This window comes from Amblyraja radiata, chromosome 10 (assembly GCF_010909765.2).
Source record: "Amblyraja radiata isolate CabotCenter1 chromosome 10, sAmbRad1.1.pri, whole genome shotgun sequence".
In the NCBI taxonomy this organism is placed as follows: domain Eukaryota; kingdom Metazoa; phylum Chordata; class Chondrichthyes; order Rajiformes; family Rajidae; genus Amblyraja; species Amblyraja radiata.
The window spans coordinates 13907786-13934494 of NC_045965.1; the positions used below are offsets into that span (position 1 = coordinate 13907786).

General features: G+C 43.8%; 1 protein-coding gene across 3 annotated transcripts in view; it reads left to right on the forward strand.

Moving 5' to 3' along the window:
* glis1 (GLIS family zinc finger 1) overlaps positions 1-26709 on the forward strand; it is a 298316-nt gene that overhangs the window by 226735 nt on the left and 44872 nt on the right. For all 3 annotated transcript variants that reach the window (XM_033028112.1, XM_033028110.1, XM_033028111.1), the window contains exon 6: positions 25938-26079. In XM_033028112.1, the coding sequence (XP_032884003.1) occupies positions 25938-26079 (142 nt within the window). The remainder of the gene's footprint in view (positions 1-25937; positions 26080-26709) is intronic.

Sequence of the window (26709 nt, forward strand, 5' to 3'; positions counted from 1 at the left end):
CTTTATAAAACATTGGTCAGACCTTGTGTGGAGTACTGCAGGTTGTTCTGGTCACCACATTCTAGCAAGATGTGATAGCTCTGGAAGGGGTGCAGAGAAGACTCACCAGATTATTGCTTGGGATGATCATCTATCCTCGGATAAGAGAAGAGGCTGGATCTGTTCTCCCAGGAGCAGAGGAGGTTAAGAGAGAAGTATATAATATCATGAGATGTACAGAGAGGGTGGACTACAATAAATTATTCCCCATATCAGAGGTAAAAGACATTAGATGACATAGGTTTAGTGTAAGAGGTAAGAGATTTAGAAGGCATCTGAGGGGGAGCTTTTGCACCAAGATAGTGATGGTACTTGGAAGACCTTTTCTGAGGGAGTGGTAGAAGCAGAATCATTGACAGCATTTAAGAAGTGTTTAGACAAGCATTTGAATCTCCCAGGCATAGAACATAACCAGTCAATTCCTGGAAGATGGGATTAATAAGAATACACGAGCACTGGTTGCATTGACATGATGGGCTGAATAGCCTGTTACCGTGCTAAATTTCTCTATGACCTGCTCTTTCCAGCATTTTCTATTTTTGATTTTCATGAAAAAGTGTGAAAAGGATGAAAATGTGTTTATTTGTGTGCGCCACCAATAATCAAATGGAATATTGTTATTGACAGTCAGAAGAAATGGATACATTCCAAAGGGGTAATGACAGCCTTCCACAACATGATGTTTAGGTTGACTTTTGGGCTCTATGCCTAAGGTTATATTAACTTTGGAGGAACACAGCATGAATTTATTAGGATAATTTCAGTGATAAAAAAATTAAATGACTGGAAAATTGGTGCAACAATTTCTCAAACTAAGGAGGTAAAATGTAGTTTTGAAGACGTAATATATTCATGCATATTCATGTATATGTTAATGAGTTGGTGTTGTATATAAGCAGGGAATGTTGGGTAATAAACCTCTCTCTCGTGATCCAGGCAACCTGCGTGTAAGTTGTTATTCATTCTACCGTCCGGAATATAACAAAATTGGTGACGAGGATGGGATAGAGTTTGTGAACTCATCCTTTAAATACAGTGCAGGACTGTTTTGCAACATGCAGTATTGTTTAACATTTTAAACAGTGAATACGGAGTTGTGTCACAGTTGTTTGCGAGTTGGCTCACGATAGGCCACAGATTCTTCTATGCAGGGGACTGTAGTTTAAAACAGCAGCTGGACAAATCGTCGAGAGTTTGTCAGGCTATCTCTATGTTGTGTCTACGTGGCAAGATGCTGTCCTTGGGGTATAATATTTTTTTTTGTCGAGTTCCTCAAGCTGAATAGCCTTTGTACAGCTAAGTTTTAGGTGAATTGTTACACCAGAACAGACATGAAATCGGGGTTTTTGAACAGACCTTTTAAAAAAAAAGAGAACGACATGATGTCAGCGTCCACGGGCTACATCGGAAACCTTGGCACTTTTAACAAGAGTAGAGAACCGTTCAGCTCCTATATGGAGAGAGCGAACATGTTTTTCACGACAAACAACATAATGGAGATTAGTGATGAAGGAGAGATAGTGACTGAAACAATAAGGCCGTTTGCGAACGCATGAAAGCGATTCTGCTCACGGAGATCGGTCCTGAAGTGTACGGCACACTCGTGAATCTTTTTACGCCCATAAAGGCAAAAGACGTGCCATTCAATGACATTATGAAGAAGTTGGAGGAGCATTTCAACCCAAGCATCTGGAAATTGCAGAAAGCTATAAATTCGGCACTAGAAACCAGAAGCAGAATGAGACAATCAATGAGTATATTGTTGCCTTGAAAAACTTAACTTTGCGCTGTAACTTTGGAACCTTTCGCAGACGCGCACTACGAGACAGATTTGTTTGTGGTCTAGTGGATGAACAAATTCAGTCCAAACTCATGAACATTCCAGATCTTACATTTGAGAAAGCATGCAAGATTGCTACCACAATGGAGATGGCATCAAAGAATGCTCATGAGTTTCGTCCACCACGGCCTGCAGTGGCTGTTTACAGTCACAAGGCAGTGCCTATGGCCAAACCAAGCGGCGCTAAACCAAAACCAAAGTATGGTGGGGAGCCGAGTTCAGCCAGTTGTTATCGTTGCAACGCTAATCACTCATCCCAATTTTGTCAGTTCACAATGGCCAAGTGCTATAACTGCCAGAAGAAAGGCCATTTCGTCTCAGCATGTCGGGCCAAGCTTAAAACAGGAAACCAACAATCTGCGGGAAACAAACGACAACACCAGAAAGGAGCTCATAACTTGGAGATGAACCCAAATGGAAATGAACTTGGGTTGTACACCATTTATGCAACCAACATCGATAAGCCTACAACCAGTCAAGGCACGGATTTTCAAACTAAACTGTTGATTAATGAACAGTTAATCGATATGTGTATTGACACGGCAGCTGATTGCTCGGTCATGAGCAAAGACCTGTACGAAACAAAGTACCCAGAGATACCATTGTTTGAGAGTAAGGTCAAGCTGAGAACCTACTTGGGCGAAGTCTTGGAGACATGTGGACAAATGAACTGTAAAGTTCAGCATAATGGTCAGTCAGTAACACTGCCCATCATAGTGGCCAGCTGCAGAAATAAACCAACCTCCTTGGAAATGATTGGCTGAGTAGAATAGAGTTAGACTGGAAGAACATTTTCAGCGTCGATTTGTCCAAATCACGTCTTGAAAACGTCATAAGCAAACATGCAAACATTTTTGTTAACAGTTGCACAGGAATAACAGGGTACTCTGCACACATTCGACTTAAGCAAGATGTGAAACCTGTGTATTGTCGACCAAGACCTGTACCATATGCACTAAAGCAACAAGTGGAGGAAGAACTTGACAGGTTAGAACGGAATGGAGTACTTGTGAAGGCAGACCAGAGTAACTGGGCAACGCCAATTGTGGCCGTATTCAAGACCGACAAAACTGTTCGACTATGTGTTGACTACAAAGTCACAATCAACCAATCCGTTGATGACAAACAATATCCGTTACCAACCTTACATGATCTGTACGCAGAACTTAGCGGAGCAAGAGTCTTCACTAAACTGGATTTGTCTCACGCTTACGCCCAACTGAATGTAGACAAGGAAAGTCAGCAGTACTTGACGATCAACACACATAAGGGCTTGTACTCATATACAAAGCTGCCCTATGGTGTGAAATCCTTCCCGAAAATGTTCCAGTCTGTCATGGACAAAATGTTACAAGGCATTCTGCACTGTGTGTGCAACCAGGATGACCTACCGATATTCACTGAAGGCATGGTAGAACATCTGGAAATCCTCGAACAAGTTCTCACACGACTGAACTGCCACAATGTCAAACTGCGACAAAGTAAATGTGCATTTGCACAGTCAGAGGTGGTTTACCTTGGACTCAAAGTAGACACCAATGGACTTCGCCCTGTGAAGGTGAAAGTGGAAGCAATAGTGAATGCTCCAAAACCTAACAATGTGTCAGAGCTACGATGATTCCTTGGGATGGTGCAGTTCTATGCACGATTCCTTCCAGATTTAGCAACTGTGCTAAAGCCAATACATCACCTGCTACAAAAAGATGTGAAATGGGTGTGGGGAAAGGAACAGCAACGTGCATATGACATCTGCAAGGAAAACTTGACATGTGACAAACTCCTTGTTCACTACGATACGACACGCGAGATGATTGCTTGTGATGCTTCAAGTTATGGTGTAGGTGCAGTGATCTCCCACGTAATGAATGACGGACAGGAAAAGCCTATTGCTTTTGCATCCTGCACCCTGTCATCGAGTGAACGCAACTATGCGCAAATAGAAAAGGAAGCACTCAGCATCGTGTTCGGAATCAAGAAATTCCATCCGTTTCTTCTCGGCAGACCATTCACCCTAGTGACTGATCACAAGCCACTACTAGTGATACTAGTCCCAAGTCAGCTATACCTTCCATGGCGGCATCAAGGATGCAGCTCTGGGCAGTTTTGCTGTCCCAGTATGACTACAAGGTTGAGTACAGAAGCTCCAAGTGCAACGCAGCTGCAGATGCATTGTCCCGGTTGCCCCATGAGAACTCTGATGTGGGAAGTGAGAACTCAATCTACACACTGCAAGTTGTAGATGAAGACTTTCTGGTGACTGCAACAGAAATTGCAGCAGAAACAGAGAAAGGCACTGTGCTGAAGAGGGTCTATGAACAGTCATTGAACGGATGGACTGAAATCGATAATGGATTGAACTCAGTTGTGAACTCAGAGCTGAAGCCTTTCCATAATCGACGCCATGAATTATCATTTGAGCAGGGATGCGTTAAGTGGGGTTGCAGAGTGGTTGTACCAGAGTCTTTGAGAAACAAAATTATGAATGAACTTCATGCCAAACATCTTGGCATAGTAAGCATGAAGTCAATTGCCAGAAGGTTAGTGTATTGTTCTGGTAGTGACAGTGATATCGAGTCACTGGTGAGCAAATGTAGGATCTACCAAAACTGCCGGAGTAAACACCCAAAGACACCACTGAAGCCCTGGGCATGGTCAAGTAGACCTTTTCAGAGAGTTCATGTAGATTTTTGTGAAAAGGCTAATGATCACTTTCTGGTGCTAGTGGATAGTCATTCCAAATGGATTGAAGTGAAACATATGGAGTCAAGCACTACTACTGAGCATACCATAGATGAGTTGAGATCAATTTTTGCATGCCATGGTTTATCAGAAGAACTTGTTTCTGATAACGGACCTCAATTTCGTTCAGAACGGTTCAAAGAGTTCATGCAGCGGAATAGTGTAAAACACACACTTGTTCCCCCACACCATCCAGCCTCCAATGGGGCAGCGGAAAGGTCTGTTAGAGTTGTCAAAGATGCTCTCAAGAAACAGGTTTTGCAGGGTAGTTCAAAGCTCAGCATGAAACATCGTTTGGCTAGTTTCTTGCTGAAGTACAGAACCACACCACACACAACAACGGGTTACTCACCTGCAGAACTGTTGATGAAGAGAAGGCTAAGAATATCCCTAAGTTTAGTTCAACCCAATTTGACCTTGAGAGTTGAGCAAAAACAGTTAAGTCAAAAACGCCATTTTGACTCCCACAAAAAGGAGAGGTACTTCAAACCAGATGAGCAGGATCGTGTTCTCAGTCCTCCCAACAAGTCCAGTCAAGACAAATGGGATGTTGGGAAAATAGTGGAAGTATGTGGAACAAAAAGATACTTCGTTGAAGTTGGAGATCGGATCAAAAGTATTCATGTTGATCAAATGATTCCAGCCAAAGATGAACCAAAAACTGAGCATGAAGTCCTAATCCCTGAGTATTTATCTGAAAGCGAGTTGGAAGAGACCACTGTGATTGAAACACACGGTTCAGTTAGTACAGGCAAAGGAACAGATTCCTCTGGTCAAAGTCAGGGTAATAAAACAGAGCCAAACAAGCCTACAGTTGAGTCAACACCTAAACCTGTTACACCTGTTACTGTTAGACGATCAGGCAGGATCCGTAAACCAGTAGCCAGGTTAGGTTTGTATGTTAAGTAACTCACTTTATAAGTAAGTTAGATGCTCCGCAACTGGAGCCCTCAGTTTAGTCCTGGACGGAGGCCGCCGCCGGCTCCTCGATGTTAGGCCCACCGACACCGGAGACCCGACAGGGAAAATGTCGGGTCCCCGTACAGGGAAGAGATTAAACGGTTTCCCCCATATCCCCTCCTCCACCCCCCACATATACACAGCTAAAAAATAATAAAAACTAAGCTCAAAACATACATTTAACAAGGCAAAAATAAAAAAAAGACGAACGACTGTAGTCGAGCCACTGCCGTTAGGCGCCGCCACCAACCAAATGAAAATGACTTAATAGATTTTTAATTTTAGAGAAGTAGTAATGTGGTTTACTTTGAATAATCAATAATGATGGATTAAGCTGTATGTTTCTGTTAAATTACTTTGTAAACTGAATAATGTATGGTAACAGTGAATTGGCAGGGACTCCTGAATCTGAAATTGAAGATTAGAATAATTCTGCCCCATTAGATTTGGTCCTCCTGCTGTTTTTAATCTTCTTCTCTGTTTGTGTTTTAAGCACTCTCTGTCTCACACAGCATTGCCAAGAGCAATCATTCTGCTAGTTTATAGATATATGTCAAGATGATTTGCCACAGTTAGGTGAATGGGCTCAACTTTGCTGATTATGATCCAATCCCAGCAAGTGTTTTCTGTTACTAAAAAAACCCCAAGTTCATCAATTAAAATAACTCAGCTCATACATTTCTCAGCTCAGCCCCCTTTCATAAAGCTCACAACATTTCAGCAACATTCCCTGTACATTCTTGGAAGTTCTGTATCCTCTTGGCTCTATGAGATATCTATCTATATTACTAAAAGTAAGATCTTGACCACTTCCTGTTTTTCTGTTTCATGATTTTAGAAAAAACGCTGCCACTTATGGCTGTGATTTTTGGCCATCTTACTCAGAGTCCTCCTCCGCTGCACAGGACAAGAGGATTTTTCCCATCGATGAAAAATAAAAGAGTTATTAATGTTTTTAAAATGTTGAGATTCTCTCTGCTGCCCCTGCTGGTGGGAGGGTGGAGGGACTATAAAACCTGGAAGTGTTGTGCCTCAGTCGGTCTCTGCAAGATAGGGAAGTGAGAGGGTCACGTCTCTCAGTCTGAGCTGTGAATAATACTGAACACATGTCTACTAAACTGAGTGTAGTTTTACTGACCTTGAATGCCCTTAATGTGGTATGAAAATTAAAATGTGGTTTGAAGTAAAAGCACTGTAAATGGTTGGTGGGGGTTTGGGTTGAAGTAAAAACACTGCAAATGGTTGGTGGGGGGTTGGGTTGAAGTAAAAACATTGCAAATGGTTGGTGGGGGTTTGGGTTGAAGTAATAATAATAATAATAATAATAATAATAAATTTTATTTTCGGGCGCCTTTCAAATCTCAAGGACACCTTACAAAGTTTAACAGAAGAGAAAAAAACATATAGTCGGAGAAAAATAAATAATAAGGACATCATCAATATATAAATTAAAGATAGCAATCGCTCCAAAGACACAAAACACAATGTGAAGAGAGAGCAGCGGCAGCAAATGCGCGCCAGCGTCCACTCTCTCTTCCAACAGCCATCTTGGACACAGACTAACATAGTAACTACACACAGAAAAATCATCCCCCCACAATGGTTACCACTGTGGGGGAAGGCACAAAGTCCAGTCCCCAACCCCAGTTCTCCCAGAAATCAGGCCTATTTGAGGCCATCGCTATTGCCTCTACGGAGGCCCGATGTTCCTGGCCGTTCTGGCCGGGTGGAGTTGCCCCGGCGTCGGGAGAGTCCTCACAGTGGCTGGGCCACCTGGAACGGCCGCTTCCTAGCAGGGGATTGTCGGCTTCCGAAGCCGACAGGGACGCACCGGGTTGGAGCTCCCAGGCTCCCGATGTTAAAGACGGCGCCGCCTGCTCCGCTCCGCAGACCCGCAGCCCGGAGGTGTTGATCTCGGCGGTCACATCTCACCGGAGCTCCAGCGCGCCAATCCAGCACGGCGACCCAGGCAAGGCACCGCCCGCTCCACACCACGATAGCGCTCCAGCGCTGTGCCGCCACCGAAGCCGAGGTGCTGGGCGGTTCCCGCCAGGAAACGGCGCTCCAAGCCCGCTGGTAGGCCACGAAGTAAAAGCTCTGCAAATGGTTGGTGGGGTTTTGGGTTGAAGTAAAAGCACTGCAAGTGGGTGGTGGAGGTTTGGGTTGAAGTAAAAGCACTGCAAATGGTTGGAAGTCTAAACTTGATAACTTCCTGTTTGCACTGTATATTGATTTTAGATAAAACGCTACCACTTACAGCTGTGATTTTTGGCCATCTTACTCAGTCACCCTCTGCTCATCAGGTGCAGAGGATTCTTCCCATCAATGAAAAATAAAAGTGTTATTAATATTTAAAAATTTTTGAGAATCTCTCTCCTGTCAATCACGCCATGAAGGCCACACCTTTTCCGGTGGGAGGGGAGGGATTATAAAACCATAGGTGTGGGTGTGGCTCAGTATCTGCATGATGGGGGAGGGAGAGGTCATAACTCTGTCTGAGCTGTGAATCAATTGAACGTCTACTGAACTGTTAGTGTGGTGTTTTGTGTGGTTTTATGGTGGTTTCACCCTGCTTGAAATGGTATGAAACTGCATTTGAATGTGGTGGCCTTGCACCCTGCTTGAAGTGGTATGAAACTGCACTTGAATTTGGTGGCCTTGCACCCAGCTTGAAGTGGTATGAAACTGCACTTGAATTCGGTGGCCTTGCACCCTGGCCTTGCACCCTGCTTGAAATGGAATTTCAAGGAATAGCCGTGAGTCAACTGCCAGCCCACCAGCCATGAGTGAGCTGCCAGCACATCAGGCTTGAGGGACTGAGCTGCCACCCCAAGAATCCACTTGGCCCACAATGTCCATACTAACCCTCTGGAGACCATCCATTCAGCCCACAACACCCATACCAGCACCCCAGAAAGTCCCCCCCCCCCCGCACTGGCCACCAATATTGGAATTGGTGGAGGGTGGAATATTGCGTTGGGGGACCAGCCCTCCCATGTGAACATGGGACCCAACGGGTCCCACTTAGTCTAGTACCCTTTTATAAATTGAATACAACTGTATGTTAACTGGCCTTCTCAGTGCTCTAATTATGTGTTCAGTCAAGTATAGTGTCAGCTCTTTCATCAAAGATTTGGTGAATAACATTCAGAAAGTATTCAGACCACTTCACTTTTTCCACATTTTGTTACATTACAGCCTTATTCTAAAATGGAAAATATATATTTTTTATCATCAATCTACACACAATACCCCATAATAAAAAAGCGAAAACAGGTGTTTAGAAATGTTTGCAAAGTAATTAAAAAGAAATAACTGAAATATCACATTAACATAAGTATTCAGACCTTCTACTCAGTACTTTGTTGAGGCACCTTTGGCAGTGATTACAGCCTCATCTTCTTGGGTGTGATGCTGCAAGCTTGGCACACCTGTATTTGGGTAATTTCTCCCATTCTTCTCTGCAGATCCTTTAAAGCTCTCGGGTTCCTGGTCACCTCCCTCACAAAAGCCCTTCTCCCCGATTGTTCAGTTTGGCCGGGCGGCCAGCTCTATGAAGAGTCCTGGTGGTTCCAAAGTTCTTCCATTTAAGAATGACGGAGGCCACTGTGCTCTTCGGGAATGCTGCAGAAATTGTTTTATACCCTTCCCCAGATCTGTGTCTCAACACAATCCTGTCTCGGAGGTCTACGGACAATTCCTTCGTCTTCATGGCTTGGTTATTTCACTGACATGCACAGTCAACTGTGGGACCTTATATAGACAGGTGTGTGCCTTTCCAAATCATGTGCAATCAATTTAATTTTACCACTGGTGGGCTCCAATCAAGTTGTAGAAACATCTCAAGGATAATCAATGGAAACAAGATGCACCTAAGCTCAATTTTGAGTGTCATAGCAAAGGGTATGAATACTTATGTAAATGTGATGTTTCAGTTATTTATTTTTAATTTCTTTGCAAACATTTCTAAACACCTGTTTTCGCTCTATGGGGTATTGTGTGTAGATTAATGATTTTAAAAAAATTTAATTAGTTTTATAAGGCTGTAAAGTAAGAAAATGTGGAAAAAGTGAAGGGGTCTCAATACTTTCTGAATGCACTGTACATAACTCCTTGGAGACTGTGGACAGGATCATCTAACAAGGTGTAACTTCTAACTTCAGAATCATAATCATTTACTCTGCTGTTGTTGGTGGTCATTGTACTCGAGAACCTTTTTAAATTGACTTGCCCTGTTAATCAGAGGAGGCATGTGAGAAAAATCTAATGTACATTAATGTATTACACAAAAAGGATAAGGGATTATTGTCATATATGCTGTAAACCTGTGTTCGGGGGAGGGCATATTGTGTCAAGGAGGGGCTGGCTTTTTTGTTTCCTACAGTTTTGTATGGAAATGAAAAAAATGTCTAAATATAAATATTTGTCCTATTCAGAACTTAAAACCTATTCTGATTCCAACAGGAGCAGAATGAGAAATAAAAAAGATAATTCAAGCCTATCTATTTCATTAACCACGTATAATCTACTCTACTGTGTAGGAAAGAACTGCAGATGTTGGTTTAAACTGAAGATAGACACAAAATGCTGGTGTAACTCAGCGGGACAGGCAGCATCTCTGTGGAGAAGGAATGGGTGACGTTTCGGGTCGAGACCTGAAGAAAGGTTTCGACCTAAAATTTCACCCATTCCTTCTCTCCAGAGATGCTGCTTGTCCCACTGAGTTAGTCTACTCTACTGTTAGCTCTTGAGTATTAGATGAAATGCAAGTGTGATTGCAGTCATGGTCGAATTAGATACTGACCAACTAGAAATAATTTGTGGAGGAAAAGAATGTGAGTTTGCAAGTGCCTGACAAGATGGAGAATCTGTTTAAGACGAAGAGGTGGGAAACCGTGGAAATGCCATGAGAAAACACCAACATCAGGATATAGATATAGGGCAGCACGGTGGCGCAGCAGAAGATTTGCTGCCTGACAGCACTACAGAACCGGGTTTGATCCTGACTATGCGTGCTCTCTGTACGGAGTTTGTATGTTCTCCACGTGACTGCATGGGTTTTCTCCAGCTGATCCAGTTTCCTTCCAAATTTCGATGATGTGCAGGTTTGTAGGTTAATTGGCTTCGGTAAAATTGTAAAATTGTCCCTAGTGTATCAGATAGTGCTAGTGTACAGAGATCGCTGGTCGGTGTGGACTCTGTGGGCCGAAGGACCTTTTTCCACGCCGTATCTCTAAACTAAACTGAAAACTAAAGTGACACGATGAAGCTGTGGAAAGATTATAGAAATCCTAGACATAAGAACTATATGGCTAAGAGGATAAGGATTGACGATGAATAAAATAAGTCAAAAAGTTTATGTTGATCAATTTTCACATGCACATAATACCCAAGAAGATGGTGTTTGGGAACTTATGCAGGATGAGTCTCGGATTAAATTGCTGATGGATTGTAGAATTCTGGGCAAGATTTGTTTAAGAGGCAGAAATTATGTAAAGCAGAGACACAGTCAATAGGTGAAGTTCATCCACCAGAGTTGAGGACATCTGGAGTGGACACTTCAGGGTTGACAAACACACCTTTACTGTTAAATAGATCTCAGAAATTAATAACATACATTGACAATTTCATTTATTGGTAATAGAAGCTTTAAATGTTAATATTTAATCTAGTGTATAATTGACTGCATGTAAAAAGTTATTATCAATAGGATTTAATACGTCCAGGTATATGGTGATTTCCATGGGTTTCTTACATTCTGTTAAAGGAATAATGAGATATAAATGGACGTGAAAGCAAATTTAAGAACTCAACGTACTGTTTTACGACTGTGATATGCTGTTGTACTAACCATTTCTCTTGAGTCTTGACAATGTTTTGTGGTAGTTCTATTGTTTTGTGAATAATGTCATTTATGAACAGCATTACAAATGTCAATCAGCATTACAATAGGATGTATTAAATACGGGTTAGAGAATTATAAACTGCATAGACTGCTGCCATCTTCTTTCAAATCTAAATGTTTTAAATTATGAAAAGGAGAAATATATTTATATCAGACAATATTGCTAATATCCTTATGAAATTCACATTAACATTGGTTAGCTGTCTAGTACCACTACATCTTTTCCTGGACAGGTTTCCATCCACTCTTGTTAATATAGAAATAATGAACTGGACCTGGCCAACAATTAGCAGACATAGCTCCTAAATAAGTGCAAATGTAGGCCTTGCATTCAGCAATGTCCCTGTAAACACAAACATATTTTTTTGCCCGGTCAGTATGAAGTTAGTCCCTCCATACCTGTATGTACAATCTCAAGTCATCCACCAGAATCATTCACTTCTTCTTCACTGACATTTAAGTACAAAGCTGGACCTCTGAATTCCTGCAACCGGATCAACATGTAATTTAATCAATTCTGTGGCATCTATTTGGTCATTTTGGACAGTCATATGACAGAAGCAAGCCTTATCTTGATCATGCTCATGGTAGTTTGGTTTACTGGCATTGCTGGTAGACTCATTGACAGTGGCTCAGGCGAGGAGAGGCTATTGGACTGGAGCTTAAGCAGATTGTTGTCTTCCTGTTACCACCTATCCTTATAGTCAAAACCCACACAATTTTGTTGCTGTGCATGCTCCAATCTCCCAGTATTGCCAACAAACAAACATTGTATGCCCACACTTGTCACTAGCCTCCATACCACCAAATCTATTTCACGTACCAATTGTGACAGAATTCATTGACAAGTAGCCTCAGCCTCGAGTGGAAAATTCAAGATGGCGGCGCTGGCTTAACAGCTGCGGCCCACCTGCAGTCCGTTTGTTTTTTCTTTCTTTTTGTTCCTTTGTCCTGTTTTTAGTTAATTTTGTTTTATTAATTTGTGTATGTGTATGGGTGGGGTGGGAGAAACGTGTTTTGGTCTCGTCCTTCGGGGGATGCGACTTTTTTTTCTGTCGTATTCCCCGTCTCCGTCTGCGCCGAGGCCTAATGACGGAGCTCGGAGCTGTGGCGGCGGCAGCAGCAGCGGCAGCGGCGACCCGACTCGGCCTCGGATCTGTGGCGGTGCTCCGGCGGCAGCAGCAGCCTGGATTGCCTCGGTGCAGAGGGAGAACAAAGAGGGAAGAGACAGAGACTTTAAGATTTTGCCTTCCATCACAGTGAGGAGGTGTTTGGTGAACTCACTGTGGTGGATGTTAAATTTGTGTTGATTGTGTGTTTTTGTCATTTTTATTATATGTATGATTGCAGGGAAACAAAATTTCGTTCAGACCGAAAGATCTGAATGACAAATAAATTCAATTCAATTCAATTCAAGTATAAATAGGTTGGGGATACAAATGAATTGAAAATTGTCCAACTTATAGCATAAAGCAGACTATTGAATTACTCTTTTACATTTATATCACCAACTAATTTTACCTTTAAACTTAATTAGTTATTCAGTGTCAATAATTATACAATCACAGTTATAAATAATACTGTCCTCAATTAACGCTATTGTGTGCTCGCTTGGGTCACTGGATGTTACATGTGCAGGGAGACTAGAGAACTTCCTTTTCTGAGTACAACGTAATGCAGTTGTGGCTGAATTAGTATAGCAGCAATATCAGTTTTTGTTATTGTTTTGTTCAAAGTATGTAATATTGTATCTACTGACATTTTGCCAATCCATATTCTGAGATCTTGGTACATATTGATCAAAATGATCTGTTGTTAGATCATTGAAGTCTATCAGATGTCAGAGATATATATAACAGACACACAATGGGTACAATGCTAAATAATTTTCCATGAAGTACTTTCCCAATGAAGAATGCGTAAATGTTGTTCTTGGGAAGTATTTGAATATTTCACCAAGGGGTAAGAATGAGCCAGTAATCCATCAGATGATTGCTATTTCAGTAGTTCTGCAGATGAAATATAACTATGCCAAAGCCAAAATAATTCCTAAGGAATGAGTAAGAGAACTCTGAGGAAGAATTCTAGTTTCCAACTCACACATAATGATCTATACCAATGATGATCTTTTTTCCATATGTTATACAGTTCTGTACATCTGCCTGGTAATTAAGTATTCTATTAAATAGATCGCACGGCTACCAGACACCTAATATTGCTTTAATGTACTAAATACTGGTTGGCTAATAGAGTTGTTCAAAAGATATGAGGTACCTCTTATAATTAAATAAATCAGCTGCAGCACAAACATAGCATTGTCTGTTTATAAACCAGCATGATTCCACAAATAATCTGTGGCTTTCATCTGATTCAGCATTCCCAGTATTTCTATTAGACAGTCATGTAAACCACACTGATGCATTTACTTCTGAAGATTAGTAATGTGTAATTAGTAAAACCCCTGTCCCATGGTACGAGTTCATTCCAAGAGTTCTCCCAAGTTTGCCCTGATTCGAACTTGGAGATTTATGGTAATGGCCACTTGTCGGTACTCGGGGCTCTCGTGGACATTTTTCATCATGTTGAAAAATCTTCACGAGTCTTCCCGTGCTTACCTGCCGTTAGCGAGTTTTCCCGAGTACCTGCCGTTAGCGCTAAGAGACGTCCCTGAGCTCCGATGTACCCGCTACGTGCTTACCACGAGTTTGATTTTTTTTAAACTCGGGAGAGCTCTTGGAATGAACTCGCACTGTGGGACAGGGCTATAACTGTGAGGAGGATGCTATGAGGATGCAGGGTGACTTGGACAGGTTGGGTGAGTGGGCAGATGCATGGCAGATGCAGTTTAATGTGGATAAATGTGAGGTTATCCATTTTGGTAGCAAAAACAGGAAGGCAGATTATTATCTAAATGGTGTCAAGTTGGGAAAAGGGGAAGTACAACAGGATCTGGGGGTCCTTGTTCATCAATCAATGAAAGTAAGCATACAGGTACAGCAGGCAGTGAAGAAAGCGAATGGCATGTTGGCCTTCATAACAAGAGGAATTGAGTATAGTAGCAAAGAGGTCCTTCTGCACTTGTACATGGCCCTAGTGAGACCACACCTGGAGTATCGTGTGCAGTTTTGGTCCCCTAATTTGAGGAAGGACATTCTTGCTATTGAGGGAGTGCAGCGTAGGTTTACAAGGTTAATTCCCGGGATGGCGGGACTGTCATATGCTGAGAGAATGGAGCAGCTGGGCTTGTATACTCTGGAATTTAGAAGGATGAGAGGGCATCTTATTGAAACATATAAGATTGTTAAGGGTTTGGACACGCTAGAGGCAGAAAACATGTTCCCGATGTTGGGGATGTCCAGACCCAGGGGCCACAGTTTAAGAATAAGGGGTAAGCCATTTAGATCGGAGATGAGGAAACACTTTTTCACACAGAGAGTGGTGAGTCTGTGGAATTCTCTGCCTCGGAGGGCAGTGGGGGCCGGTTCTCTAGATACTTTCAAGAGAGAGCTAGATAGGGCTGTTAAAGATAGCGGAGTCAGGGGATATGGGGAGAAGGCAGGAAAGGGGTACTGATTGGGGATGATCAGCCATGATCACATTGAATGGCGGTGCTGGTTTGAAAGGCCGAATGGCCTTCTCCTGCACCTATTGTCTATTGTAATCCTGTAGTTTTCAGCAATTTTCATATACTCCTGATGGTTAAGACAAAGTCCAGGAAAAGTTTCTCCTCCGATGTAGACTCAAGTCAACTGCCAGAAAGCCCCCAAGATAATCTGGTGTCACTCCCTGTTTGGTTTAGATTTCCGTAGATTCACTAATTACTTCACAGCTGAAGATGCATGCTTCTGCAAATTCCAATAAGCATGCTTAAGAATAGACATACGCAGAAAGAAAACAGAAATGCATAAATGGAACATGGCCATGAAAATGGAAGCTAAATCGTGTACTCATGACAATTTTTAGTTAAGATTGTACAACATATAAAAAGTATAAAGCTGGCTCTTGCTTCCACTTAATCATTGGCAAGAGTATGAGAAAAACTCTCTCATAACTGTGTTGAAAGCCTCTTTAGATGATTATCCCTTTCTTTACTGGTTTAAATCTGCAATAAATTTAGCCAAAATACAACTAAAATCTATTTTCATGTCTCACTGAGAACATTAAAACTGAAACTAAATTCCCCTTAGATTGTAAAAGGTTTTATATCAGTAATTATAGTTTATGTTAAAATTATACCCCCTATTTTTTAACTTTAAAAAAAATCTCCAATCTTTCCTGATTACATAAGTACATATTGAAAAACGGAAATGTTTGCCTTGTTAATTGGATATAACAAAGTTAAAGAGTGAAGTGGAAGTACATCCAATGAAATAGAGTGCCTAACATTGTAGATACTGATTCAGAATTACTGTCACTTTGGACAACACAATTCACATCATGTGAAGCAATTTCATTTTAATTCCTTACTTTTAAAAAGCATGAATGTACTTAAATATATTATGATACAAAAGTAAATACTATTTGATTAAATGTTAATGAAGGTGTAACCTAAGCAGAACAAAGGTAGATTAAAAATGCTGGAGAAACTCAGCGGGTGAGGCAGCATCTATGGAGCGAAGGAATAGGTGACGTTTCGGGTCGAGACCCTTTTTCAGACTGATGTGGGAGTGGTGGGGACGGGAAGAAGAAAGGAAGAGGCGGAGACAGTGGGCTGTGGGAGAGCTGGGAAGGGGAGGGGAAAGAGGGAGAAAGCAAGGACTACCTGAAATTGGAGGTCAATGTTCATACCGCTTGACTTCTCCAATTTCAGGTAGTCCTTGCTTTCTCCCTCTTTCCCCTCCCCTTCCCAGCTCTCCCACAGCCCACTGTCTCCTTATCTTCCTTTCTTCTTCCCGCCCCACCACCCCCATATCAGTCTGAAGAAGGGTCTCGAAACATCACCTATTCCTTCGCTCCATAGATGCTGCCTCACCCGCTGAGTTTCTCCAGCATTTTTATCTTCCTTCAATTTTTCCAGCATCTGCAGTTCTTTCTTAAGCAGAACAAAGGATAACCAAACCTAATGTGATCAATCTGAGGGATAAGGTGTAGAATTGGGTGAAGCAGAGTTTTTCAAAATGCCATGATATGTATTAGACTGCAACACTGGATAAGTTATAAAACAAGGAAAAACAGGTGGAAAAGGGAAATGAGAAACAAAGATAAGGATTGAATGGGAACCCTAAAAGTTGTAATAAACAAAACATTCTCAGTACCAAGAAAGATTTAACTAAATATATATAACACTAAAAGTTGAAATTATATTTTGTTGTACATAACTCATAAATGAACCTGAAAGCAAAGGTGCAGGAGAACCTTATGGTCTTGGTGTAGAATTTTACTTTTCCAATGCTGAATAACCTGTCTGAATTTTGAAGGCAGCGCTTCTTATGAAGTTATATCCAAAGGATGTCAAACAGATGTCCTGAGCTTATTTGCTATCTTGGGTGATAGGAATGCTGGCAATTTAATTGGGCCTATAACCTGACTCAAGGGACACACGAAAGGAATGAGGGCTTAATTACATTTTCTGTAAATTTGCCAAGTTTATAAAAAAACATCCAAGGATATGAAGGTAGTTACTAAAATTCCAATTGTTAACTTTATGTTCCAGAGGCATTTCTGGAAAATATACACTAATAAGTGAAAAACCATCAGAAAAAAACCCCTTTTTTATTTAATGAGGTATCTCAGAGCATTTTGCAGGATAATTTGTCAATGGTTCAACAGCGTGTTTAGGAAAAGGAATTCAGCTAGAAAATGGCTTGGATCACACATTCACAATCCTGGCTGACCTCTTATTTGGGCTTCATTCCATGGCCTTACAAAGGGCAGGGAGCTTTTTTGGCCATTTTGCTGATGTTCATCTGGAGAGTGGATTCCTCTGGCTCCATTCATGGTTTTATTTACTTCTTGGATCAGCAGACCAATATGCACCATACCTCTGAAGAAGTCTAAGTCTGAAGAAGGGTCCCAAGCCGAAACCATCCATCCATTTTCTCCAGATGCTGCCTAACCACTAATAATAATAATAATACATTTTATTTATGGGCGCCTTTCAAAAGTCTCAAGGACACCTTACAAAAATTTAGCAGGTAGAGGAAAAACATGTAAGGGGAATGAAATAAATAGTAGAGACATGACTAGTACACAAAGTAAAGACAGAATACAATTCAAAACACAATATGAGGCAATTCATGCACAGATGAAAAGGGAGGGGGACGTGGGGCTAAGGATAGGCAGAGGTGAAGAGATGGGTCTTGAGGCGGGACTGGAAGATGGTGAGGGACACGGAATTGCGGATCAGTTGGGGGAGGGAGTTCCAGAGCCTGGGAGCTGCCTTGGAGAAGGCTCTGTCCCCAAAACTGCGGAGGTTGGACTTGTGGATGGAGAGAAGACCGGCTGATGTGGATCTGAGGGACCGTGCGGGTTGGTAGGGGGAGAGGAGGTTAGTGAGATATGGGGAGGCCAGATGGTGGAGGGCTTTGTAGGTGAGGATCAGGATTTTGTAGGTGATCCGGTGGGAGATGGGAAGCCAGTGAAGTTGTTTGAGGACTGGAGTGATGTGATGCCAGAATTTGGTGTGGGTGATGAGTCGGGCGGCTGCATTCTGGACCAGTTGGAGTCGGTTGATGTAGGTGGAGCTGATGCCAAGGAGAAGTGAGTTGCAATAGTCCAGTCGGGAGGAGATGAAGGCATGGATGAGTCTTTCAGCAGCGGGAGGTGTGAGAGAGTGTCTGAGTTTGGCGATGTTGCGGAGATGAAAGAAGGAGGTTTTAATGACATAGCGGATGTGAGGCTCAAGGGAGAGGGTGGAATCAAAGATCACGCCAAGGTTGCGGGCCTTGGGAGATGGGGAGACAGTGGTGCCGTCGATGGTGAGATTTTGATTTTGATTTTATTGATTTTGCTGAGTGTGGCTTTGGAGCCTATGAGGAGGAATTCTGTCTTATCGCTGTTGAGTTTGAGGAAGTTATGTTGCATCCAGGTTTTTATAGCTGACAAACAGGAGTTGATATGGGAGAGGGGGGGGGGTGGTTGTGGGGGGATTTGGTGCCGAGGTAGATCTGGGTGTCATCGGCGTAACAGTGGAAGTCCAGGTTGAAGTGGTGGAGTATCTGACCAAGGGGGAGGATGTAGATGATGAAGAGGAGGGGGCCGAGTACGGAGCCTTGGGGAACGCCTTGAGTGACTGTGGCTGTAGCAGAGGTGTGGTTGTGGAGAGAGATGAAGTGGGATCTGTTGGAAAGGTAGGAACGGAGCCAGCTGAGTGCAGAGCCTTCAATGCCGAGGTCCTTGAGTTTGGTGAGCAGGATGTTATGGTTCACTGTATCGAAGGCTGCGCTCAGGTCGAGGAGGATGAGGATGTTGAGGGAACCAGTGTCAGCAGAGGTGAGGAGGTCGTTGAGGACTTTGAGGAGAGCAGTTTCTGTGCTATGGAGGGGGCAAAAGCCAGATTGGAGGGGTTCAAGTAGGTTATACGCAAGGAGGTGGGAATGAAGTTGCGATACGCTCCAGGGTTTTTGAAAGAAAGGGGAGGTTTGAGATTGGGCGGTAGTTAATGAGAGAGGAGGGATCAAGACCAGGTTTCTTTAAGATTGGTGTGACAGCAGCTGTTTTAAAAGCGGAGGGGACAATTCCTTGGGACAATGAGGAGTTGAAGAGATTAGTGAGATAGGGGCAGAGAACGGGGAGGCAGGACTTCAGGAGGGGAGTGGGGAGAGGGTCGAGGGAGCAGGTAGTGGGTTTGGAAGAGCTGATGAGTTTGGAGATTTCAATAGGGGTGACCAGGTCAAACTGGGAGAGGAAGCAGTGTGGAGGAGGGGTAAGGAGGTCAGAGGAGATGTTGAAAGGAGGGGCCTTGGTAGGTGGTGGAGTAGATGCTGGGGAGTCGGGTACAGGGGATAAAGATTGATAGATGGTGCTGATTTTATCAGCAAAAAAGTGGAGGAATGAGTTGCAGAGAACCGGAGTAGAGGTAGGGAGAGTGTTGGCTCGAGGCTTGAGGAGGTTGCCCACTGTGGAGAAGAGGGTTCTGTGGTTTAGGCAGGGATCAGTGAATATGGAGGAAAGGTAGGCAGATTTTGCAGCAATGAGGGCATCTTTGTAATCAGTGAGGTGGAGTTTGTAAGCTTCAAGGTGGACTGTGAGAGATGATTTATTTGTGAGTCGTTCAAGTCGGCGACCAGTCTGTTTCAGTTTACGAAGTGCAGGTGTGTACCAGGGTGAAGATTTTTTGAAAGTTACGGTTCTTGTTTTGAGGGGGGCCAGAGTGTTGAGGGAGGTAGACAAGGTGGAGTTGAGATGGTTTGTGAGATCATCAGGTGAGATGGGGGCTGAGTCCAGGGGGTGAATGGTGGAGAGGAGGTCAGAGAGATGGAGGGGATCAATGGATTTTAGATTACGGAAGGTGATTTCTCGGAGGAAGCGGGGGCGAGGTGTCGGAGAAGGGATGGTGAACCGTATAAGCTTATGATCAGAGAGGGGGAAGAGGCATGGATGGAGGTCGAGTACCGGTTGATTTGTGGAGCAGACCAGGTCAAGGATGTGACCTTTGTCATGGGTGGGAAAGGTGACGTGCTGAGTGAGAGAGAAGTTGTCAAGTAAAAAGGCGAATTCAGATGCGAGCTTGCAGGTGGGGGAGTCCATGTGAATATTTAAGTCACCAAGTTGCAGCAGACGTGGGGAGAGGGATGAGGCAAGTGTGAGGAGTTCAGTGAAGTCAGATAGGAAGGAGGGGTTTGGTTTAGGTGGCCGGTAAATGAGGATGACTGTCATGGACGAAAGGGTTTTGAAGGCGAGGAATTCAAATGATGCTACTGGGGGGGAAGGTGAGTTCAGTGATCCGAAAATTCTGGTTTAAAATAACAGCGAGGCCACCTCCATGGCGGGAGGGGCGGGGTTTGGAAATGTAATTAAATCCAGGTGGGGATGCTTGATTGAGGGAGAAGACATTGGGTTGTTGCCAGGTCTCAGTGAGCAGAAGGAAGTCCAGAGTGTTGTCAAGGATTAGTTCATGGAGGGCAAGGGCTTTGTTGTTGAGCGACCTGGTGTTGACGAGGGCAAAGTTGGCATTATGAGAGGGTGGGGGGATGGGGGCAAGCTGGAGAGATCTGAGGTTGTCCCGGTTGACAGTGCGTGTGGTCAGCTGGGATGGGGGGGTGACGCAGTTGAGGGTGGGTAGAGCGTGGTAGTGAGCAGATGGATGGAATGGAATGTCCGTGGTTGAAGTAAACAAGCTTGCGCCGAGAGCCTCTGTGGATGAAATGGGGTCGACGTAGAAGTCTAAGCTGTTTAATGACTTGGATGCAGGATGGGATGTGGTTGTTGAAGAAACCAGTCATTTGTAGAGTTGAATATTTGAGCATGATGGTGAGGGTGCAGAGAGGTGTCCAGCGGTGCAGGTGCAGGTGGAGAGAGTATCCAGCGGTGAGGGAGCAGAGAGGTTGTCCAGCAGAGCGGGTGCAGCGAGGTGTCCAGTATTGAGGGAGCAGATAGGTTGTCCAGCGGAGCAGGTGTAGAGGTAGTCCAGCGATGAGGGTGCAGAGAGGGTGCAGAGAGTATCCAGCAGTGCAGGTGCAGAGAGGTTGTCCAGCAGTGCAGGTGTAGAGAGGATCCAGCTCCCTCACTGGTGCAGGGAGGTGTCCAGCATCAATGATGCACAGGCACAGGAGGTGCCCAGCGTCGATGGTGCACAGGCACAGGTACAGGCAGGGAACTGACAGGCAGGTAGGTAACAGACAGGGGGGGAATAGCAGGCGGAGAAGCGGCGAACAGTCAACGCCAGCGTCCTCTCCGGACAGCGTGCAGGGATTCTAGCGGTTCTGGCGGCTAGCAGCTAGCAGCTAGCAATATAGGCCGCAGGGGGACGATCGTTCAACGGCCGAAAACGGCCAAAAAACACCACAGACCACCGCAACCGGAGCGACCCTCCAGTGGTCCCACGTCAGGTGGTAGGTCAAGACCTCGTCCGGGATGGAAATAAACCGCAGTCGGCAATTGAAGCAGTTGAAGCCGATTCGCGGTAAGGGACCGTTGTTAATTTGAATCTCCCGCCGTGGTTACTCTGCTTGAGTAACCACTGAGTTACTCCAGCATTTTGTGTCTATCTTTGGTGTAAACCAGCACCTGCAATTCCTTTTTACTGCACTTCACCTCCTCCATTTAATAGTGCGGCACGATGGTGCAGTGATAGAGTTGTCGTCTTACAACGCCAGGGATCCAGTTTCAATCCTGATTAGGGATGCTTGTCTGTACGTAGTTGATAGTTTCTCCCCGTGATCTGGGTGGATTTTCTCCAAGATGTTCGGTTTCCTCCCACACTCCAAAGACGTACAGGTTTGTAGATTAATTGGCTTGGTATAAATGTAAATGGTCCCTAGTATGTGTCGGATAGTGTTAATGAGAGGGGATCGCTGGTCATCATGGGCTAGGTGGGCCAATGTGCCTGTTTCCACACTGTATCTCTAAACTAAACTAGCCTGAGAATCTATAAGCACCCTTGCATATCGTTGCTGATATTCCAAGGACCAATATGGCAGCAGTAAATGTCATATTTTAAGAGCTGCTTTCAGTTGAGAATTACCCTTGAATGTACTCCACAACTCCTGGCCAGAAAGTTGACAGCCTCTCTATTTTTGATGTAGTTATTTGAGCAGTCTGGGAATTAAATGTACACTGGAGACAAAAAACACCTGAAAATAGGCACCAGAAGATCGTCTGCTTTGAAGTTGTAGATCTACTTTACTTTTATATAGACAAAATCATCACATTTGGGAACTAAACCAATATCTAGATCTGCAATGTGAAGCTCAGAGACTGTTGGAAAACCTTCAACATGTACCGTCACCAATCCAATTAACCAAAAGCTTTTGAATGGACTTCCAAATACACATTAAAGGTTGGACAAATTTGGATCGGTTTCTCTAAAACGCTGGAGGTTGAGGGGAGACCTGACAGAAGTATAGGAAATTATGAGAGACATAAATAAAGTAGACAGTCAGAACCTTTTTCCCAGTGTGGATATGTCAAAGACAAGAGGGCATAGCTTTAGGGTGAGAGGGGCAAAGTTTAAAGGAGATATGCGGAGCAGGTTGGGTGTTGGGTGCCTTGAACATGCTGCCAGGGGTGGTGGTGGAGGCAGATACGATAGTGGCATTTCAGAGGCTTGTAGATTTTAGAATCCTTTTATGAATATTTTGCTAATTAGTATTTGGAAGCCAACATACGTCACAGAATTTACACTATTAAATGCAGAATTCATAGAAAGGCACTAACACCTGTGCCTGAATTTCTGTTAGAGGTTTTCCCTGAGCGACGCTCTGAGCCAAAGTTCATGCTAGATACTGAGAAAAAGCTCCAGCGACTTTCTTAAATGGAATTTGACCTTGTCGTGCAAAATTCATCTTTTTTCTGCACTATCTTTTATGCCCTGTGGACACTGGCCTGGAATACTCAGCGATGTGCAGTCTTATTGTTTCCAGGGAAGAGTGATGTTTTTTGTTGCAAGGTGCATACAATAGTAGGGTTCCAATGATTTGTCTCTCATCATTCTGTCACTTTTCATGTTAGATCACTATTCATGGTGGAAAAATAAATGGTAATGAGAATATAGATACAAGGAACTGCAGAAGCTGTTTTACAAAAATCGCCACAAAGTGCTGGATTTACTCAACGGGTCAAGCAGCATCTCTGGAGAGCATGGATAGGTGATGTTTTGGGTTGTAGGGGGGGGGGGGGGGGACGGAAGCTGAAAGAGAGGAAGAGCAGGACAAAGCCAGATTAGTAAAAGATTGATACAGATGATGGGGTGCAAAGGCCAGAGATGAAGACAGAAGGTATGAGACTTAAAGGGTAGAAGAGTTGTGAATTGTGAAACTAGAGAAAGGATGGGGAGAGGGATGGGAGAAATAGGTGTAACTCCGGTTGTCGCATGGGGGGGGGATAGAGGGGGAATTATCTAAAATCAGAGAATCCAAATGTTCATTCCGTTAAGTTGTAAGCTACCCAAGCGGAATAGTTTAGTTCATCGTCACGTGTTCCGAGGTACTGCAAAAAGCTTTTGTTGCGTGTTAACCAATCAGCGGAGAGACTATATGTGATTACAATTGAGCCGTCCGTAGTGTGCAGATACATGATGAAGGAAGTAACTTTTAGCACAAAGTACAGTGAAGTCCAATTAAAGGTAGCTCAGGACTGCTCTCTAGTTGTTGATAGATGGGTTTGTATGTGGCCTCATTCAGGCAATGGAGGAGGCCCAGGACTTAAAGCTCAGTATGCAAATGCAAAGAGGAGTTTAAATGATTAACATCATTGGGTGGCGCCGAGCGTGGCAGCCTCGCCAGCAGCTGCCTTTTTAATTATTTTTAGTCTGTCTAAAAGTTTTATTTTAGAGGTCTTTTAGTCTTTTTTATGTGGGGGGTGAAGGGGCGGGGGGAAGGGGGAAACCGTCGAGGATGCGTCTTTTCTGCGAGTCGCATCTTCTCCCTTTCCTGCCAGAAACCGGCCAGAGCTTCAGCAGCGGCGCAGCACTGAATTACCACCGTGGAGCTCCGGAGTGTTGGGCCAGCTGTTTAACACCGTGAAGCTGTGGTTTACGGAGCTTCCAGCCGCGGGCGGCGCTGACTTAACGACTGGAACCTCTCGCAGGGGGTTGCCAGCGTTGAATCAATGCTCAGCTCAGCCTGTGGACTTCGGGAGCCGCGGTCTCCAGTAAGAAGTGACCGATTCAGAAACTCCAAGCCACTGAGAGTGTTCTCCGTTCTGACCCGGTGCTCCAATCATCCCGGCGAGAGGGCCTTCCCGACCAAGGGTGAACAAAGAGGAAGAGGACTGAACTTCATTGCCTTCCCTCACAGTGGGAAACGTTGATTCCACGGTGTGGGGGATGGTCATGTTAAATTCTACAGTGTATTGTGTTCTTTTTATTCGTATGGCTGTATGGTAATTCAAATCTCACTGTACCAATTGGTGCATGTGATAATAAATGTCTCACTTGAAATCTTGAGCAACCAGGAGATCCCTTAAGCCTTGGCGGCCTGAGCACAATTGTTTGACGAAACTGACGCTGAGTATACACATGGTCTTGCCTATGTACTGAAGCCCACACCAGGAGTTAGTATGGGAATGGGAAGAGGAGTTAAAATGGTATGCAAACGGGATATCTTGTAAGCCTTAGCAAACCAACCATGTGTTATAAGGTCATAAGTGATAGGAGTAGAATCAGGCCAATCGACCCATCAAGGCAACCCTCCATTCAATCACGGCTGATCTATGTCTCTCTCCTAACCCCATTCTCCTGCCTTCTCCCCATAACCTCTGTCATCTTAACAGCGTGTTGAGTGAAACAGCTGCCACGTCTAAGCTTTATATTGCCGATGTACAGGAGACTATATCAGGTTTCAGTATGGAATGGGAAGAGGCGTTGTGATGGTTAACAATCGGGGAAATGTGGCCTCCTATACATTAACGAGACCAAGGATAGACTCGACAACCGTTTCACCGAACATATGCACTGAGTCTGACAAGGCCTATGAGATCTCCCAGTTGCTAAACCCTTTAACTCCTCGTCACATTTCCATGCTTGCTTTTCTGTCCTGGCCCCCTCCATTGCCAGAGTGAGGCCACACACAAACTGGACGAGAAACGCCTCTTATTCTGCATGGATAACTTACAACCCAACGACATGAATGTTGAGTGCCCCAATTTTAGGTAACTACAAAACCCTCCCCCTCTCCCTTCTTCTCCTAACCATCCTCCACCTCCCCCACCTGGATTCACAATTATCTCTCTCTTCTCCTGCCCACATACATTCCTTCATTTAGCTTCACAATTCGTAACTCTTCCATGTTTTTTGCACACACCTTCTGTCTTTTACCTCTGGCCCTTGTCCACCATCAATCTATAATGCCCTCCCCTCACCTGTATCAACCTATTATCAGCCAGGTTTGCCCCTTGTGTCCTCCAGTTTTCTTCCTCCCCCCCCCTTCCCCCCCCCCCCCCCCCAACAGTGAGTCCGAAGAAGGGTCCCTATCACCTATGCATCACCTGATGCATCACCTATCCATGTTCTCCGAAGATACTGCCTGGCAATGAGAATAGCTGTATAGACCATCATTAATCAGCTAAGAATATTTCTCACCCATTTGATGTTGCTTGACCTGCTGAATGCTTCCAGCAGTATATTTTTATTAAGAATAAATTAGTACTGGAATATTGCTGTTTTATGTAGCACAGTCTATTTTGCAATGTATTTAAACTGTCAAAGATCGGAAGGGCCCTGATTCTATTTTAGCTGTTATATTCTCACAGTCTAATAAATCATTATTTGGTAGCAGCTCCTGCAAATATTTAAACAAAGGTAACATCGGACATGCTTTGGTTGCACTTTATCTATATCTTCCCTTTTATTTGAAGCTGCGGTCGGGCACTGAACTTGAACAGGATGTGATGAACGATTGCCCAACTATTCAACCTCTTCACCCAGCAACTTCGCCATGCAGTGTAACAAGCAACACTATCGGAAGAACTTTAGTGGTCAACCATGAGCTATATCCAGGTATATTTTAAATACTTGAAATCAAATTGTTTTATTGATATAAATGTGAGGTTATCCATTTTGGTGGCAAAAACAGGAAAGCAGACTATTATCTAAATGGTGGTCGACTAGGAAAAGGGGAGATGCAGCGAGACCTGGGTGTCATGGTACACCAGTCATTGAAAGTGGGCATGCAGGTGCAGCAGGCAGTGAAGAAAGCGAATGGTATGTTAGCTTTCATAGCAAAAGGATTTGAGTATAGGAGCAGGGAGGTTCTACTGCAGTTGTACAGGGTCTTGGTGAGACCACACCTGGAGTATTGCGTACAGTTTTGGTCTCCAAATCTGAGGAAGGACATTATTGCCATAGAGGGATTGCAGAGAAGGTTCACCAGACTGATTCCTGGGATGTCAGGACTGTCTTATGAAGAAAGACTGGATAGACTTGGTTTATACTCTCTAGAATTTAGGAGATTGAGAGGGGATCTTATAGAAACTTACAAAATTCTTAAGGGGTTGGACAGGCTAGATGCAGGAAGATTGCTCCCGATGTTGGGGAAGTCCAGGACAAGGGGTCACAGCTTAAGGATAAGGGGGAAATCCTTTAAAACCGAGATGAGAAGAACTTTTTTCACACAGAGAGTGGTGAATC